We start from the raw sequence: 19,651 nt of genomic DNA, 5'->3' as shown, positions 1-19,651 counted from the left end.
AAATGTCACTGGATACATGGGAGGAGGTGTGCACTGAGGCACACCTAGCTACAAATTCAAACACATGGAGGGAATTTAAATGGAAAATAATCACTAGATTCTTTAGAACACCAGAAATTGTAGCCAAAATGGGCCCTTCACTTTCCAGCTCATGCTGGCGAAATTGTGGAGCCGATATGGCCAATCACACACATGTATTTTGGCTATGTCCTAAGCTAAATTTATTCTGGGGAGAGGTATTTGACGCCTTAAAAGAGGTCTTCCAACAAGATATACCGCAAGACCCCACAGTGGCACTGTTAGGGGTAATACCTGAAGGCCTAGGCGGGAGGGCCAAAAAATATCTTTTAAATATACTACTAACTACAGCCTTAAAGTGTATTAATATAAGATGGTTGAAACCAGATCCTCATATGGATTCAAAAAGTGTGGGATATTTACCAGATGGAGAAAATCACTTACACACTAAGGCTTCAGAAACCAATTTTTGTTAAAAGATGGGGGCCTGTCATGACTCTATTAATGCAATGAGGTTTACTACCCAATGCTGTACGCCCCCCTAGTCTAATTTCCATTCTCTCACACATTTCTGATAGACATCACGTACATACATACATACATACACACTAGTTCCCCCGATGTACATTTCTCTCTTCTCTCTCTCTCTCTCACTCTCCCTCTCTATGAAGCGCTGCTGGATTATGTATATGTTGGAGTGGAGGTTTATTATTTTTATTTGTTTGTTTTCAGGTTTGATGTTCATTATTATTGTCATTACAAGCTATGAGTGTATATACAATGATAATGTGTACAATAAGCACACTGCTGGAAAAGGAAAAGGAAAAAGCAAACAACTGTAATCGAAGGAATACAATGTATTGTTGTTGATGTAAACCAAATAAAAGTTAAGTAAAAAAATAAAAATAAAAAGCGGCTTTACAGCTGTATAGTTGACATAAAAATGAAGATCGAGCACATATTGCCCCCTCCCCAACCCTCAAACAATCAAACAACAAAATGATTATCTGACAGGAATCATTTCCATATTGTACCACCAACCATACCAGTTGACTAACTAACAGTTGGGAAACCAGCCAGGGTCAGCTCTAGCCAGGCTAGCCATTGTTAGCAATAACAGTTGATAACGATGCATCTCGCGGTATTTTGCACATACACACACTGTAGCAACATCTGTCCACACAGATAGAAGTTAGACAGTGTGCTGTGTGTAATTGAGTGTAATTAATGAGAAACAAAAAAAGACAGAGGTGCTAATAAACAGTTTACTATGATTTTTAACTACTCTTGATGTGCGGAGCAGCCATCTTGGATTGTTGAGGTTGGGGCTGGTGAGGCTCCTCCCAGTTTGGCAGAGAAAATCCACCGTCAGAGCTCATTAATAGAGCTCATGACCTTTGAACCCATAACCCATAACCCCTGTGCAGTGTGCACGCAAATATTTCTGATGAGTAAGGGGGCTGAAAATGTTGGCAATCTGGCTTTTGGGTATTTTGCATAAATTTTGGTAGATAGATAGATAGATAGATAGATAGATAGATAGATAGATAGATAGATAGATAGATAGATGATACATACATAGATAGATGATACATACATACATAGATAGATAGATAGATAGATAGATAGATAGATAGATAGATAGATAGATAGATAGATGATAGATAGATAGAGATAGATGATAGATAGATAGATGGATAGAGAGATGATAGATAGATGATAGATAAAGTACTTTATTCCCGGAGGGAAATTCTTGCGTTACAGCAGCAGTAACCAATGACAGTAACATAACATACTTATTTAAAAAACACACAAAGAAAAACACACACAGGTAGGTGTCGGTGAAACAAATATCGATTGTTTACTTTTTTCGTATATGTTTCAGTTACGTTGTATATTATGAAAATAACCAACATAACAGCCAAGGAGGTTATGTTTTCGGTGCCGTTTGTCTGTTACAGTAGCAGGATTACGGAAAAACTACTGGGCCCATTTTCATGAAACTTGGTGGGTGGTAGTAAAACTAAAAGACAGGGTTTATTCTGGACTAAATCTGAGTGAGACCTTATGAGTGTGCTCCAATTGGCTGCTACAGGTGTTAAGGGCCATTAGCATTCTACAGGTGTTAAGGACAAGTGTGGTCTTTGACTGAATTTCAAACATGGAAGACTAACCTCTACAGCATAGTTTAGAGCACCCCATGCGTACATGCCCCTCGTCATTCAGGGTGTGTAACTCCTTAGTGACATCACTGATGACATCACAATTGCTTGAGTGACAACACTGATGACATCACAATTGCTCGAGTGACATCACTGGTGACATCACAATTGCTCGAGTGACATCACTAGTGACATCACAACTGCCCCTTCTCCATTTCCCAATATCCAATCAGCTAAGGACATCTGTCTCTCCTGATCTGCTGAGCCAATCACCTAAGCGGTGGTGGTGGTATATAGAGCCCTTGCTACTATGTCATTACTCACATTTGTGCCATCATCCTCAGCTGCTGTTCATCATCACTGGAGCAGTTGTCTCGCTTACGGAGTAAATAGGCTCAAGCAAACAGCCTTCATCAGCTCCCGCGTAGGCCTCGCTTCCGTGCAGAGCGTTCCCCCTTCAGCCTGTCCATCATCAAGTCAACATCAGTCTCAAGACAAAGTTCGAGCGGCCCCATTTTGTCCAGTTTGCACCAGCGCATTATTTTCTTCACTGGGGCTCCATGGCTTCCAGCGGCCCATCGTCAGTCCAGCGTGCAGAATCCAGAGCACTTCCGCATTAGCATCCACCAGCAAATCGGCTCGATCACACCAGCCGTCCAGCGTGTAGCCAGTGTTGGGGGCATTCCCGCACCAGGGATCATCCATTTCTCTCCAGGCAACACCGGGCCCCGTCAATCGCCCAGAATTCCCCATCGCCTGCTATACGTCACTGACGCCCCCCCTCTCTCATCTCAAGAGGAGCGTCATCATATCATGGAGCCATACGCCACACTTAAACTGGTTATTTGTTCAATAAAGCTTGTTAAAACTTCCTACGAGTCTCTCATGATTGAATTAGCATTCTAAGTGTCGAGTGCGATATGCAAGGTGTGCAAGGCGTTGGAAAATGGGATGGACATGTGGAAGATTGTAAACTGGAGAAGGAACAGGCAAAGTGTTCATAAAGGAGATCAAATGGAGCGCGAGATTTGATTTGGATTCATGTTGGACTCAACTCCCAACTTCCATGTTATTATTCCACTCGAGCCAACATCTTCCATCACATCTTATATGAGGAGTAAGGACATAAGGTAATGAGCCAGAGAAGAAGGTCATGATCAATAGACCAAGTCTGAATAATTTCCTGCATCGATGCCTCCTTCTCTCACGCCTACTTCCTTACCTCACAGGTACTCCAGAACTAATTTTTGTGATCACTCCGCTTTCAACTGAATGCTTACGGCCTTGACAGAATGTATTTGGCAAAGTCTACGACCTACTGTGTCTTCCCTGAGGTGCGTAGGCCTACTTGGCCATTTTGAAAGGAGTATAAATCTGTCCCCATAATCGTTTATTAGACAGCATGTTATATAGGGGTAATAATAATAATAATGATGATAATAGATTGCATTTCTATAGTGCCTTTCTAGATAGTCAAAGCGGTTCACATATCAGGGGAGGGAACTCAACTCATCCACCACCGATGTGTAGCACCCACCTGGGTGATGCACGGCAGCCAGTTGTGGGCAGAATGCTCAGCACACATCAGCTCTCAGGGTGGAGAGTTGAGGACAGAAAGAGCCAATTAAGTAACGAGGGGTGATTAGGTGGCCATGATGGAATGAAGGCCTGTGTGAGAATTTAACTAGGGCACCGGGGTTACACCCCCTGCGTGGGGTGTGCTTTAAAGAGCCTTGAAATGTTAACAGCCCCATTCCCTACTGTGGTCCTCATCTAGCGCTGACTAATGAATAAAATGCACATTTATTAAAGTGTTATTTAAAATACTGCTATTGTTATTTAAAATGCTAATGTTGTCTGTATAGCCTGGGAGAGCGCTGTAAAGACAGTACGCTGATACAACCTAGACTAGAGTTTACATGGACTTGATTATGTATATAATGAGATACGAGTCAAACAGTTTACCATTACAAATGACTACTTGCACTGCATTGTCAGGAATATATTAGGCCTGTTTGAACAACATGAGGCACATGGAGGAGGAGCTCCATCATACACATGTTGCACCAGGACATATTGAGGCTCAGAATTTTGTATACGACACAAACAAGCAGACATCATTAGTCACTGGGTGGTATAGTATCATGTGACATCTCCATAATTAACAGAGAGCAGAGGTGACCTGTTTGATTATTATTATTCTCCTGTGGCTATCACTTAACTCAACAAGGAGTGAGAAGGACACTGTTGTCACCCTGCAAAGATGCCGTAGCAATACACAATACACAATACAATATAGCAATTTAGCAATAAACATTCAGAGACGTGTCAGGATGTAAACAGCCCCTGGTCTCTGTCTGTACTACTCGGAACTGCTGTTGCAAAGCACATGCCCGGATGATAATAATGAGATTCATAATGAGATTGCACTCTGTTAAACCTGAGAGACTGAACTGCTTTTGAAGAGTGCAAATTCCTCTCGCTCAGCAGAACGCACTGTAAAATGCCAGTGTGTTTAAAGGAAAGTTTACGAGTGTGATGATGAGTTAAGCCCTGGTTCACACCATAGGCATCTCAGAAGCGGTGCTGAAGCAGCGCTTCATGGAAGCTTTGAGCAGGAGGAGCCTTGTCATTCACACCAGCAGCACTCTGTTTTGTTTTGTCCACGCCCTGCTCCCACTCACAACTTGCATTGACTTCATGCCTGGCTGCTCGAGTGCAGTGCGCTGCACGCTTGGAAAATAGAACAGAAGCTGAAATGATCGCTGTAGCACGCGTGCAGCGTAGCTTCAGCGTGGCGTGGTGTGCAGCTGGTGCGATCGGACTCGCCGGGTTAACAAGGAGGCTGAAATGAAACTGCGTTGCTTCAGTGTTGCTTCAGCATGGGATTGGCACATGGTGTGTTCGGGCTAATAGCTCCTTTTATGGTCATGGAAGGAAGAAGGGAGAGGGTCAATTCCACGATTTTTTTCTCTCTCCAATTGATTATGTAATAATACAAATTGTCTAGTGAAGGAATTCCCAAATCAACCATAATAAACCATGCCTTTGTTTGTCCCTCACATGAATTCAGACTATAATGCCTCTGTGAGCAATCTGGGTTAATATCCAATCAGGAAGCCATAATATAGACAGACAGCTTGAGAACTGCCTCATGGAAAATATGTCCATGCAATGATTGTGGTGCTCTGCTCATGTGCTGATGTTTTAAGCTGAAGAATCAGATGGAATGTCAGCACTCACAAGAAAGCTACAGTATGTCTATGGGAGGTTTATTCGTGTGTGTGTGTGTGTGTGTGTGTGTGTGTGTGTGTGTGTGTGTGTGTGTGTGTGTGTGTGTGTGTGTGTGTGTGTGTGTTCAAATTGCCTTTATGTGGAGATTGTGCATATTATGTGGTCACAGTTTCATACCTGCTTAAAAAAGAATCTTGTATTATTTTCTAGATTAAAAAAAAAAATCATTGATGGCTTTGTGGCCTACCTTGGGTTGCTGTGATCATGTATGTGCTGTCTCCATAATTGGCTCTTATTGATTTGTAAATGTATTTCCTGTATAGCTTATTAGCATGTCTAATCATTGATCTATGCCAGCTGGGCACATTATTAGCAGGTGCCTGGCTCCTGCCTTTAGATATGTGGCTTATTAATGCTGATGACTCACTCCTCCTTAGCGTTGCACACTGCAGCTACTGTAAAAATACGACTCAAATTACCAAGACTGCTCTTCAACACAACTGCTAACAAAACTTGCCTTAACTTGCAAGCCACAGTAAGTAGCTTTCCAACTGAGCCGCCCACTGTTGCGCCCCCTATCAGCCAGAGTGAGGAGTCAGAATTCAGACAGTCATTGTGAAGATGGCATAAAACGGTAAATAACATTTAACAGTAAGCAGTAAAAAAAAAAAAAAAGGTTTTCAAAAAATTTGAAGCACCGCAACGTTGAGAGGTTGTTGAGCATACAGGCATAAATGGCACGACCGAACACATGAGAACAAAGAGAGTGAAGCCCTGACAATAGAGGTCCTTGTTGCCTGGAGAGACAAATAACATTTCACTAGATTGTTTCATCATCTGCAAATTCACAATTTCAGAACACATTGTAGAGGTGTCAAATAAGGCTGTTGGATCTACAAAGCCGGTTCAATCCAGAGCCTTGTTAGCTGCAGTGAACACTATTTTACTGTAGAGCTGCATGCTGTCAGATTGTCATGGAAATCGATTTTTTAAAGGTCCCAATTCGTGCAGCTGTAACCTCTTAAAAACGTGTGTCTCTGGTCCATAAAACATGATTCTGGATTAATTTGTCGAAAATATAGCAACCCCGTTTGTCGTGACGGAGTTGTCCCTTCCTCGTCCCAAGAACAGTCTGTTTCTATAATATATTCAGAACTAACAGTTCCCATTGGCCGCTGAGGGAGAGCCCACCCCAGGCTCCCAGCGGCCAATCAGATTAGCGTCTCTGGACCAGCACGCTAGGTTGTGTCTACAACTAACGCTATCGTTAACTTAACGTTGCTACGCTAAAGAGGACATCTCAAAATGCCTAGACTTACCGAATGCACCTCCGCAGTTGCTGGATCACGTACAGTTGGCGTCGCTCCAGCTAGAAGTGTTAATTTTGTGGCTATAGACAAAATGGTGCAGGTAGCTTGTGTGAGAGAGACCCACGCAGTATGCGTGAGGAAGCTCGTGACGTCCCAATTCCCCTCTGGGCAAACAAAGCGTTTGGGGGTGTGGCTTGGAGGAGACTGCAGGGGGAAGCTGGATAGGGACAAATCCAACTGTGGCAGTTCTGAGCTTGTGACCACTCATTACAGGGAGGGCTGACAGCAGTATATATGCATTTACAAGTAAAAACAGCTTTTGCACGGAATGGGACCTTTAAATCATGTACATGGGCTGCATAAGGCAAGACCAAATCCCTCTTCAATACTTGAAACCCTCTGCAACACCGATATGAATTTCTGTATGAAGGTTGATGTGAAATGTTCTATATGTACATAAAGTACACACGCCATCTAGAGGTTGCTATTATCCAAAACCCCTTAGACAATTCCTGATGATGATGACTTCCGCTAGCGCTATGCAGCCTATGCTCTACCCATTGAGCTACTGTATACAAGAAAATGGCGTCAGTGTTGATGCTTAGAAAGGTAGCGCTCTGTTCTTTCTCTCTTTTTACCTGAAGCAAATAAGCGATGGGGTGATTTATTATTTTCACTGGTAATATCATTTTCATCTACTCACTGATGTAATTTGATCACTTGTATTTCAGTGATAGATTAACTCTGCCCACATCCTCCTACAGGGCAAGCAACAGCTAAACCAAGCATATATCACAGCTAATATAGCAATCTAATTCACTATCGAGCTACCTATTTCATCCATGTTGGAAAATCAATCATAACGATAAGAGAGTAGGTGAGTGAACATGGTTATCAACATGTGATGTGTGACCGCTTACACTGATCAAAAAGCTTTGTCCCGAATCATTCCTACACAAATGCTGTTTAAATAATTCGCTTATAGTGATCAATAGACCAAATCAGCGGGATGTTTACATTTACTTCCGGGTACCCCTGGGTCCACACATTATAATGGCGGTGAACGACAAAGAAGACAAAAATGGTTCGTCCGTGTTGTGTTGTTGTTTAATATCATTCATAACAACACTTTCACTAACGTTAGTGGAGACCAGACTAGCTTATTTACCTGTTGGACCAGACCAGAGGCCTGTACTACGAATGTTGTATTAGAAGATCCAGGATCTGTCCCTTGATCTGGTTTGTCTAAACCAGATCAGCTCGATTGTAGTTAACTTGTACTACGAACGTCGATTGGCACTCGTTAACTCGAACCAGGTTTTTCTAATCAAGCTGACAGCGCGTGCACATGAAAATGCCCGTGCACTGGAGCTCGTGCCCGCAAAAGAGGCGTGGTTTTTAACAACTGCCAATCAGAGTGCAATATGGACTGCTCCAACTCCGACAGCGCCAGACACGCCTATTTCCTCATTGAATGAAACTGCAAATACAAATCTGCGTTGGATATTATTACTGTTCCCGAATGACTGTCTAAAGTGACCACTTTTATCCACACCAGTAATTTATTTGAAGAGCGGTTTCGTAGGCTATCTACAGCTCTCTATCTACAGTCTTTTGTGGAAGCAATGTGTAATCTATCTCAGTCCAAAATCCGTATGTAGCTATAGACCATTTAGGCTCAATGAATAATAATGATCCGTGTCTGTACTTTGTTCAGTATATTGTATTTCAATTTGTAACCGTCAAATAAAATAAAATCAATGTGTTTAGTCGCACTGATTAAATAATTCCTATAGGCTAATCAATAAAAAAAAAGAATGATAATAAAATAAAATAAATGCTTCTGAACTGAATCGACACGGTATGTGCGGGCATAGATTTAATTTATAAAAAATAGTCTATTTTGTGGTCACATGGCTATTGTAATGTCAGCAGAGTCGCATATCTCCATATTTCATATAATGATGCTGGAAATATGAAGTTCAATCACATCATACAGGCCAAAAGCAACAGAGTTGCAGCTGCAAAATGCAGGAGTAGGCCTAGCCTAGATATGAATCATCTTAATATGGGACCGCCTGTGTGCAGGTGATCCCATATTAAATTGCTTAGATGTAGTAGGCTGTATGACCATTTCAATTCCAACCCAACGTCAGTCTCAGCTCCGTTGCGCACACGGCACCGTGCGCTTTGGAGACGTTTATGTAACCTTTTTATGCCGGTTTAGTGATATGTCTCCACTCACTATTCAGCTGCAATCGATCAGCGGGGTCAAACAACGTATCTAGGCTACTTGAGAGCACAAAAATGAATATATAAAAACATATTCCAAAGTGGTAAGTAGGGCTTAATTAAAATGTAGCCTGCAACAAGTGCAAGGCTTTAGTCCTTGGTTAATTCAACATTACAATTCGTGCTCCTTCCTCGTCCAGAAAGGAGTTGGCCATTTTTCCAAACTGCTGATTTGATTGGTTCGTGGGCGGTGTATTTAAGGTCTAATCTTATCCTTGCAACTTAACCTGCTGCGGACCAGGTTAAGTGTGAAGCATAAGTTGCTATGGAAATATATGTCGGTAAGAAGTTAACTTGCTTTGTAGTACGGCCAAACCAGGTTTAAACCTGAAGTTACCTCGCTAAACCACTAATCTTGCTTTGTAGTACAGGCCCCAGAGTAGACTTGACGCTAAATTAAATTAACGTAGCTCTGTCTGTAACGTTAACGAGTCTGCTCTCGCCGAGAAGAGCCTGGTGACGCGAGGTTACGAGTCTGCAAAAAAACAGCGAGTTTGACAGTCAAACAAACGTTATTAGCTAGCTAACACTACATAAAACAAACACAGAAGAAAGGCTAGATACGTCGGACAAGCATGTTTACCAACCGTTTAACCATTTAAATTGAAAGTAGTCGGCCGAAAACAACGAGAGGGTTTGACAGCATTTATTTGACAACACGCACATTTAAACCTGCCGCCTTCCCCAAGTGGTACCCGGAAGTAAATTTGTTTACATGGTGACGTCACGGTGATTTGGTCTATACTCCGCTTACAGTGATCATTTTGGGCCTTGTCACACATGAGAACTTTTTTTTTCTTTTTTTTTCAACTACAGTAATTTTATTATTTTTTACTTACAAACTGCCAAAAATTTGCTAACGAGATACAGCAGCGATACTTGGTGCATGTCTGTCTTTATATAGAGAGATCACAGCATCTCTGTCTGCCTGTCAGTCTGTGGAGAGATGGCCGCGTCTCTGTCTACGTGAGACCGCTGCGTTTGAAACAGTTGGAGGCCTAACTTACTGTATGGATTTTTAAAGTCAATAACATCCAGTAGGCTAAATAATGGATCTGTCAGTTTCATTACATTATATGAACTGTATTCATCTAATAAACATACAAATGTCAATTTGTATGTATATAATTTCCTCATCTACATGAGGAATAAAGAAAAAGAAAAACAATTATATGATCATGCGCTGATACAGGAGTGCACTGTATTACCCAGTCTTATCGCTGCTGTCACTGACAGAAACTGGCTGAAACAGTCAACACATGTATGGTCAATTAGGGAAGAAAGCTATATTACATGAAATTCAGACCAAGTACATCCTTTTAGATTTGTTTAAGAGTATATAAGAGAGGATCATGTTGCGATGGGATCACACCAAGTCAAGTCAAGTCAAATTTATTTATATAGCACCTTTCATACACAAAGGCAATTCAAGGTGCTTTACAAAAAAATAATCGAAAAAAACAAGCAGCAAAGCAATGCACATATAAAAAATGTGCAAAACCAGTCACGATAATTAGTTTAGTTTATTGTTGTTTATGTTGGTCAGTCATCTTCCACTTGTACAACTCTCAACTGTACCTGAGTAAAGCTACACTGTACGTCTCAGACCTGAGTAGAAATCTGCGTGGAAAAAACTCTTGTATGTCTAGTGTTTATGTCTCCTTAGCATTTGTTTCTGATTGGCTGGTACAAAAGACATATTTTCGGAGGGGACGGGTGAGCGCTTCAGCTGAACGTTGAGCTGGTGCAGCAAGGTCACATTGTGGTTCACAGTGGGCGGTGAAGGTGGACATGGATACACTGCGATGGTTCAAGCTGCTTATGGATCTTTCATTTCATTAGTCATATCCTGAATAATTTACATCACTCAAAATTCCTAATGCAGCGGACTCCATTCCCCCTCATAGTGAAAGCTATTACACAGAGAGGCTCAGCATATATTAAGCGCCATCATTTGTTGGCTGGCTTCTGATGATACCAGTGTGGAGGTCACAGTACAGAACTCCCCCCACCCACTTCCTATTTTCTACCCAATTATTCTTGCTCCACCCCCTCTGCCAATCTAGGGAGAGTTGTAGTCTAGCACATGCTTCCTCCAATACATGTGCAGTCGCCAACCCCTTCTTTTCACCTGACAGCGAGGAGTTTCACCAACAGGACGAATCGTGTGGGAGGATCACGCAGTTCTAGTGCAGCAACCAGGAGACCAGAGGACGCACTAGTGCAGCGACCAGGAGACCAGAGGACGCACTAGTGCAGCGACCAGGAGACCAGGGGACGCACTAGTGAAGCGACCAGGAGACCAGAGGACGCACTAGTGAAGCGACCAGGAGACCAGAGGACGCACTAGTGCAGCGACCAGGAGACCAGAGGACGCACTAGTGCAGCGACCAGGAGACCAGAGGACGCACTAGTACAGCGACCGGGAGACCAGAGGACGCACTAGTGCAGCGACCAGGAGACCAGAGGACGCACTAGTGCAGCGACCAGGAGACCAGAGGACGCACTAGTGCAGCGACCAGGAGACCAGAAGACGCACTAGTGCAGCGACCAGGAGACCAGAGGACGCACTAGTGCAGCGACCAGGAGACCAGAGGACGCACTGGTGCAGCGACCAGGAGACCAGAGGACGCACTGGTGCAGCGACCAGGAGACCAGAGGACGCACTAGTGCAGCGACCAGGAGACCAGAGGACGCACTAGTGCAGCGACCAGGAGACCAGAGGACGCACTAGTGCAGCGACCAGGAGACCAGAAGACGCACTAGTGCAGCGACCAGGAGACCAGAGGACGCACTAGTGCAGCGACCAGGAGACCAGAAGACGCACTAGTGCAGCGACCAGGAGACCAGAGGACGCACTAGTGCAGCGACCAGGAGACCAGAGGACGCACTGGTGCAGCGACCAGGAGACCAGAGGACGCACTGGTGCAGCGACCAGGAGACCAGAGGACGCACTGGTGCAGCGACCAGGAGACCAGAGGACGCACTAGTGCAGCGACCAGGAGACCAGAGGACGCACTAGTGCAGCGACCAGGAGACCAGAGGACGCACTAGTGCAGCGACCAGGAGACCAGAGGACGCACTAGTGCAGCGACCAGGAGACCAGAGGACGCACTAGTGCAGCGACCAGGAGACCAGAGGACGCACTAGTGCAGCGACCAGGAGACCAGAGGACGCACTAGTGCAGCGACCAGGAAACCAGAGGACGCACTAGTGCAGCGACCAGGAGACCAGAGGACGCACTAGTGAAGCGACCAGGAGACCAGAGGACGCACTAGTGCAGCGACCAGGAGACCAGAGGACGCACTGGTGCAGCGACCAGGAGACCAGAGGACGCACTAGTGCAGCGACCAGGAGACCAGAGGACGCACTAGTGCAGCGACCAGGAGACCAGAGGACGCACTAGTGCAGCGACCAGGAGGAGACCAGAGGACGCACTAGTGAAGTGACCAGGAGACCAGAGGACGCACTAGTGCAGCGACCAGGAGACCAGAGGACGCACTAGTGCAGTGACCAGGAGACCAGAGGACGCACTAGTGCAGCGACCAGGAGACCAGAGGACGCACTAGTGAAGCGACCAGGAGACCAGAGGACGCACTAGTGCAGCGACCAGGAGACCAGAGGACGCACTAGTGCAGCGACCAGGAGGAGACCAGAGGACGCACTAGTGAAGTGACCAGGAGACCAGAGGACGCACTAGTGCAGCGACCAGGAGACCAGAGGACGCACTAGTGCAGTGACCAGGAGACCAGAGGACGCACTAGTGCAGCGACCAGGAGACCAGAGGACGCACTAGTGCAGCGACCAGGACTTTTTCAAGAAAAACAATTGACTCCGGAAAGCTCTTCACAGATGAAAAACAGAAGACTGGGGATACACTGTCAGCTAAAAACACACACTTCCAGACCCACCTTTCTCACAGAAGGTTCCACTAAAGTGAAGTGGGCAGTCACAGGAGAGCTGAGCTCCGCTGGGTTGATGACAGCTTCCACCATTGCGGCAAAGAGCATCATGGCAGACCTGCGGTGCGTGCAGAGGATGATGTGGAGCTTGTGTGGGAGCTTCTCCCGATGTGTTCACTCTTTCCATGGTGGCAGGGCCAGGCTGACTCAAACTCAAGGAACTTGTTGTGGGGGCCTCCATCGCATATCGATGCAAAGTAGATCTGTAAGAAACAGTCACAAGATTAGATTTTTGAGGTCAGTATTGTATAAATGGATAGATTAAGCATGTTCAGCTAGCGGGCCCTCGGTAGAGTGCATACAGTACTTCCACCAACCGTCCTACTAATGTTCATGGTGTTACGTGAATCTGCCAGTGGGCGTGGAAAAATAAATAATTTCTGAGTGGGACATCATCATGACATGCTTTCTTTTCAGGCATGCGGACAGACAGGCATGCATGTATGCATGCAGACAGACAGACAGACAGACAGACAGACAGGCAGGCAGACAGACAGGCATACAGAAAGGCAGAAAGGCAGACAGACAGGCAGACAGACAGACAGACAGGCATACAGAAAGGCAGACAGAAAGACAGACAGACAGACAGGCAGACAGACAGGCATGCAGACAGAGGTAATTAGGCATTATATTATTTACAACATAAAATTGTTTAAAATGAAATCAAGGATTTTTCTTCTTCTTCCATTCCTTTTTTTCTTTTCTTTTTTTACTTTCCTGTAACTAATTTGCCAATTAGATGCAAGGTAGTAGTGCAGTTTCTGACCATGCAATCTCAGAGAGAACATTGAATTGTTATTGTGGATGGCCATCATAATCAGCAGTCTTCATCTTTTGTGGTCACCATGACAGACAACATCTGACTAACGGTGCCTGGCTGAGCCACGTGTAACGTAAAGGGCCAGCCGACTTAACAAAAGGGCCAGCCGACAAGTCCAAAAAATAATAATATTTGCAATAACGGTAATTGTCACGTAATGTATGTATACTTACTCTACTTATTTTATGCTGCTTAGTTTATACGTATTATACTATTTTGCTTATTTTAGCTTACTATCGCTTTTTACTACTGTTATTTTATGCTATGTTGTGTTCTGTGAGCGAGCTACTGTAACCTGTCCCAATTTCCCCCCGGGGGATCATTAAAGTCTTTCTGATTCTGATTCTGATTCTACCTTTGTCACTCTACATGGTGCCAAAATGTCCTTTGGGCCTTCCTGTGCATGTGACAGGGAGGAAATAATACTTCACAGTGGAAATAATAAAGTACAAAGAGTGAAAAAAGTGAAAATGAGTTCCAAAAGTGGAACATATTACAAACATAAAGACTCAGGAATTAAAAAACTTTACCTGCACTGGTCTACGTTGCTGCTGGTGATGGAATTGGATGTGTAGAAGCTCCTTACTTCATTCATTTCAATTATTTCAATACAGCCAGTATAGTTGTGGAAAGGCTTAGCTCCCTATGGTGAGAAAATAATTAATTTTTTAGACCCTTACTTTAAGATCGGACCAAAGACCCATCTCTTATCATGGTTTTATACCATATATATATATATATATATATATATATATATAAATATATATATATATATAATAAGTAATATATTGGAAATATTATACACATACTTTCACCATGCTGTGATATCAGTAGAATGATCATTTAGACTAGTGAAACCACATTGACTTGTTATACAATCACCTGATTTGGCAGATATCGTAGTGGCAGACCACCTATGAAGACATGGTTCGTTCTTTGTATCATGAGTCCTGACCAGTAATTACTGGTTGTGCTTTTGATTTGATCATATCCAGCAATGGTTAGCTCCACTTCACACGGGGTAAGCTGCTGCCTATGAGAGAAGAACACGTGTCAAATCTACATCACAAAATACACAGTCGTGTGTTCAGTGACACAATAACAATTTTTTTATTTCAGTGTGTGACTGCTAATACCATTTCACTCATGAGAGACCAGTGGGTAAAGTTTAACAAGTGAGCTATATTCACGAATGGCATGGCGATTAGTTCTATGGCATTAAATGGCATGGCAACTAATTCTGGCAGCATGGCAACTAGTTATTTGGCGTAATGACTCCGTGGTAAGATGCCTCTCTTCTTGAGGTGAGAGAGGAGGGCATCTGCTCGGACTATAATAGAGAATCCCCCCCCCCCCCCCCCGTAGGGGATTCTTCGGGAGTCAAGACGTTGGTGGTGGACTCTGTCAATTACACTCCTCAATGGACTCCTTGCGGAAGGCAGACAGAAGGTTCTGAGGTGGAGTAAAGGTGTTGCTGCTTCTTCTTTTGCACTGGGTATGTTGGTTAAGGTGTTTTATTTATTACGTTGGTGAGTGACGGGATGTACGTGTCACTGTGTGCCTTATTGTTAATGTTTTTGTAGTGTACTGTACTGTGTACTGTGTATGTATGCTGCTGGTCTGTGTCCAAGACAAATTTCTCCCTTGGGAGACAAAATAAAGTAACCTTGACCTTGACCTTGACTGGGGAGGTGGGTGGGGCGAAACACAGCTTCAGAGGATGGGATACGATCAGCCCAGGTACAGCGACCATGAGGTGAAGGATCAGGGAAAGAGGACGATGACGCGCTGAGCATGGCTATATGTACTGCCACGTCATAGCCTCGGCAGTGACGTCATTACCAACGTCTTATTGGCATGTTGACAGGGGCTGATTTTCTATTGAGGATGGGGTGATGAGTCAGGAGGCACACGTCATAGCGGACGTCGCACTAGGATTACGCTTGACTTAAGCTGGGAGCTGATGCCTATTGTGATGTGAGGTAACGTGACTGGTCTTCATCTTGAAACTAGGTCGAGACCAACATTCCAATAAATTGGAATGAAAATTTTGAATTAAATAGTTTTGACTCAATTTCTGCAATAACTGCAATATCTGCTATTTCTGCAATAACTGCCTTACAGCTGTGTGTACGCTACTAACGTAAACGTTACCGCTCGTTGATTCAGGAGCCGCCATACTGTGTTGCTTGATTGGTCGGTTATGTTGTCAACTACGAGGCAGGTCCCTGATTGGCCCTTGCACTTTATAATTTCTGAAATGACTGTGGGTGGACTGGAGGCCGTACAGATCCCCAGAATGCAACAGAATGTGAGTTTACGCGATCAGGATGGTTTACCAGGCTACTAATGTGCAGCCACCGCACAGCCATTCATAGATTTCAAAAATGAATTCTCCATTTTGAAACAAAGGGGGAGAACAGATAATGACCTAAGTGCAGATTCTGGACCAACTATCTGCAGCTTCAGGGTACTCAGGACACGGATGTGTATGCCGTCTCCTCTCCAGTGTCTCCTCCTGATAGCCCTCGTTCCCCGAGTGGAAGTTAAGAGGTTCAGGAAGCAATGGAGTCGGATTTGTTAAGCCTATACTTTGCAGGCTGTTGCATATGCTGGCTAAACACTTGGGGCACCAACTCCAAGCACCATAAGTCCTTGCTGCAGAGCCAGTGTGGAGGAGCGGTTAATTTAGAAGCAGTCTGCCAGAGCGCCCTGGCCAGCAGCCAGAGGGCACTGTGCTCACTGTCCTTGAGAAGTCGGCCCCAGTGGATTTCTATTTAACATATTGAAAAGCGTCTTTGACGGGAAGATATATTAAAAGTCTATAATGAGTTGGGCAGTGACGTTGAGGATGGCCGTGGTATTGTAGCTCTGGGTCAAATCAGACAAAGATGGACGGACTCGGCCATCAGACAATTACCAAGAATTTGCTTTGTGACACTGGGAACCATTTTTCTATACTCCCAACCCTAGTTATGACAGCTCTCTCTCTCTAGCCGTGTCTCTTGGGGCTGATATAGAACACAATGATTGATTTGTACTGTTGTTGCATTTTTCTTAAAGGGGTAAAAAAAACAGGGGCGGAGCCTTGCCCTCCCTTCAACCTGATTGGCCCTGCCAGATGCCCCTGCATATTTAGGGCAGGGCTGCAGCCTTGAACATGAGCAAATCACCTCAGTAAAGATTTTTGTTTCAAAAGCAAAGGATTCTCTCACCTTTGGCGTTTCACAGTAACGTTCACAATCGCAATGTTCATCTCTCGTAATATTGAATGTTCAGAACACTTCAGACTATCTTAGTCCTTTATATTAGTCTCCAACATTTAAAGAGAACATTGTTTCAGGAGATACAGCATTCTCATTTGCACCTATGACCTCTGTTGGAGAAGGTAAAATGGTCTCCTCGTGCAATGCTAAAAGCCAAGTGTCTGCAGTCTCCCTATAGAGAGCCAAAGTCGATGTCACTTCTTGTTTCAGCACACCAAGAGATTTCATCCGCCATTTATTTTCCCATCGACATTTCGTAAAATGCTTATAAAAATGCTTTTACTTAGTCAAAACCAAACGATTCAGCTATATTAGAATCAGAAGAGACCATGGACATTTCACTCGGACAAAAAAAAAAAAAAAAACATTAAAAAAGAAATTGTCCGCAAACCAGGGGCGCAAACGCAAATATCGCTTGTACCAAGATAGGGCCCATAGTGTACATTTTCTAAAATCTCACTGTGGTGATTCACTCTTCACTTGAGGATTTATGCCAATTACTGCATATATGCCTCCCTATATTAGTTATGCCAACCTTTTACAAAAGTCTTCTGACAGACACACTTCAGTGAATGGATAATTACTGAACAAGTAAGAGCAGCTCAGGTACTGACAGCACATGCACTTTACTAAGATCTAAGTTGCCTATTATTTTGAATTCACTTATTTATTCATCATAGAAAATGAATTAGTTCCTGGAACAGGCAGCATATCTATCAGAGTACCTTTCAGTTCAGCCAGTTCAAAAAGTGAATTGAAAGTGTAATTTAATTGCTTGTGATATAACAAACTTTGCAGTAGTGGTTTCATTTTGATAACTACAAATAAAAAATGAACTGACAAAAACACGGACTGATAGCAAAAACAAAGCCAACCTACCTGATATTAACGATGTACACTCTGCCATCATCAACCTTAATTAACGTATTAATCCTTGTGATCTCTTCCTCTTGGTTACAGCAAAAGGCATACTGGAAGACGTGGAAGAAAAACATTGTTGAAAGAAGGTTTTTTTTGTGTCGTTTCCTCCCCCTCACTAGGCATGGGTCGATTTCCGGTTTTACCGGTTCGGTTCGGTATACCAGCCCAAACCGGTTTGATCACGTGCAAACCGAAAAAACCTAAAAAAAAAAAAAAAAAAAAAAATTTTTTTTTTTTTTTTTTTTAAGTTTTTTTAAGTTTTTTTTTTTTTTGCCAGTCCATTCTGATTGCACTATTGTTCGTATTAGCCTCTTCTCAAGTTGCACTAGTAGGCAAAAGTCTTATTTTGTTTATTATGTTGATGTTTGAAGAAAAGTTAAGCTGAATAGTTATGAGAAATAAAAACAGTGTGTTGTTACAGTTAAAAGGTTCTGCTTATTTGTATTCAGTGTTCGTGCTGGTTGGCAGCATACCAGCTTAGAGGTGCATTATCGCCACCAACTGCAGCCGCTTTGATACGTTTTTTTGGGGAATATCGAACCGGTTTCAAAATGTTCAAACCGACCCATGCCTAGGCCCTATATTGTGTGAATTTGTGAGTTTTGAAGTTTATAAGGCAGCTCAGCTGTAAGCCAATCCATTCTGATTGCACTGCTTGTGTTTTTATTAGCCTTTTTCTCAAGTTGCACTATAGGCAGAAGTCTTATTTCATTTATTATTTTGATGTTTAGAAGAAAAGTTGAGCTGAATAGTTATGAGAAATAAATACAGGGTGTGTTTGTTACACAGGTGTCCTGCTTCTTTTTATTCAGTATCATTGCTGGTTGACAATACCAGCTTAGAGGTGTATTATCGCTATCAGGTGGACTGAAGTTGCACTACAGACAGTTATGGGCCACACTCGGGAGCCCTGCTTAGAAAAAAAAAAAAAAAAAAAAAAAAAGTTTTTTTTTTTTTTTTTTTTTTTTTTTTTTTTTAATAAAAAAAAAAAAATCGGTATACCGGTTCGATCCGGTTTAGACAGCAATATCGAACCGGTTTTAAAATTTTCAAACCGACCCAGCCCTACCCCTCACTAAATTGCACTACAGATTTCTGAATATATTTGTCTATTGTTCTATCCCTTAAATTGGCTACATTTATGATCTAATAAGCACGTTATGAACTTCAGGTCTTACCTGTAAGATTCCATCCAAGACAAAAAGTTTCATGAAAAACAAATCACCATTTATGGGTTCTTGGTCGACATAAAGGATAGTTCCTCGGGCCACTTGAGTTTGAAATCTCACTGTGATGTTGTTGAGACCTCCAAGGCCAAGGACCTCAAACTCCATGTATGAATTTCCAAAGTACTGAGTGTAGCTGTAATCTAAGAGATAGAAAAATGAAATACAAACGAATAAAACAGAGTGTGTGTTGATATGGGGGAGAAAGCAAGACAGACTACAGGGTTCTAATCTAAAGTCCGTGCAGATGCTCTATTGATCCATGAGAACAACATGGAACATTTCACTCCACACAAGACGATTAGTGTGCAGGGTACAAGCTCAGCTGCCCTGGAATTAGTAGGGCAGGGCATCAACTGGCGGATGAGTTATTTTTTTTATAATTAAACTTCATTTACTTATTACACCCGAATGGTTGTTTTTCAGATGTGATGTAGCCA

The 19,651-nt window shown here is 43.2% G+C and overlaps 1 protein-coding gene across 1 annotated transcript in view; it reads right to left on the bottom strand.

Annotated features, from left to right (window-relative positions):
• Positions 1-19,651, bottom strand: part of eys (eyes shut homolog) — a gene marked incomplete at both ends in the record, with an annotated part of 311,891 nt that overhangs the window by 61,991 nt on the left and 230,249 nt on the right. Inside the window, 5 exons of the mRNA XM_083658278.1 lie at positions 12,928-13,181; positions 14,329-14,441; positions 14,681-14,831; positions 17,944-18,035; positions 19,164-19,354. Coding sequence (XP_083514404.1) covers positions 12,928-13,181; positions 14,329-14,441; positions 14,681-14,831; positions 17,944-18,035; positions 19,164-19,354 — 801 coding nt within the window. The remainder of the gene's footprint in view (positions 1-12,927; positions 13,182-14,328; positions 14,442-14,680; positions 14,832-17,943; positions 18,036-19,163; positions 19,355-19,651) is intronic.

The sequence above is a fragment of the Poromitra crassiceps genome (assembly GCF_964638095.1).
Source record: "Poromitra crassiceps genome assembly, chromosome: 22".
In the NCBI taxonomy this organism is placed as follows: domain Eukaryota; kingdom Metazoa; phylum Chordata; class Actinopteri; order Beryciformes; family Melamphaidae; genus Poromitra; species Poromitra crassiceps.
The sequence above is the reverse complement of the archived record's forward strand: the minus strand, read 5'-3'. Positions and strand labels throughout refer to the sequence as shown.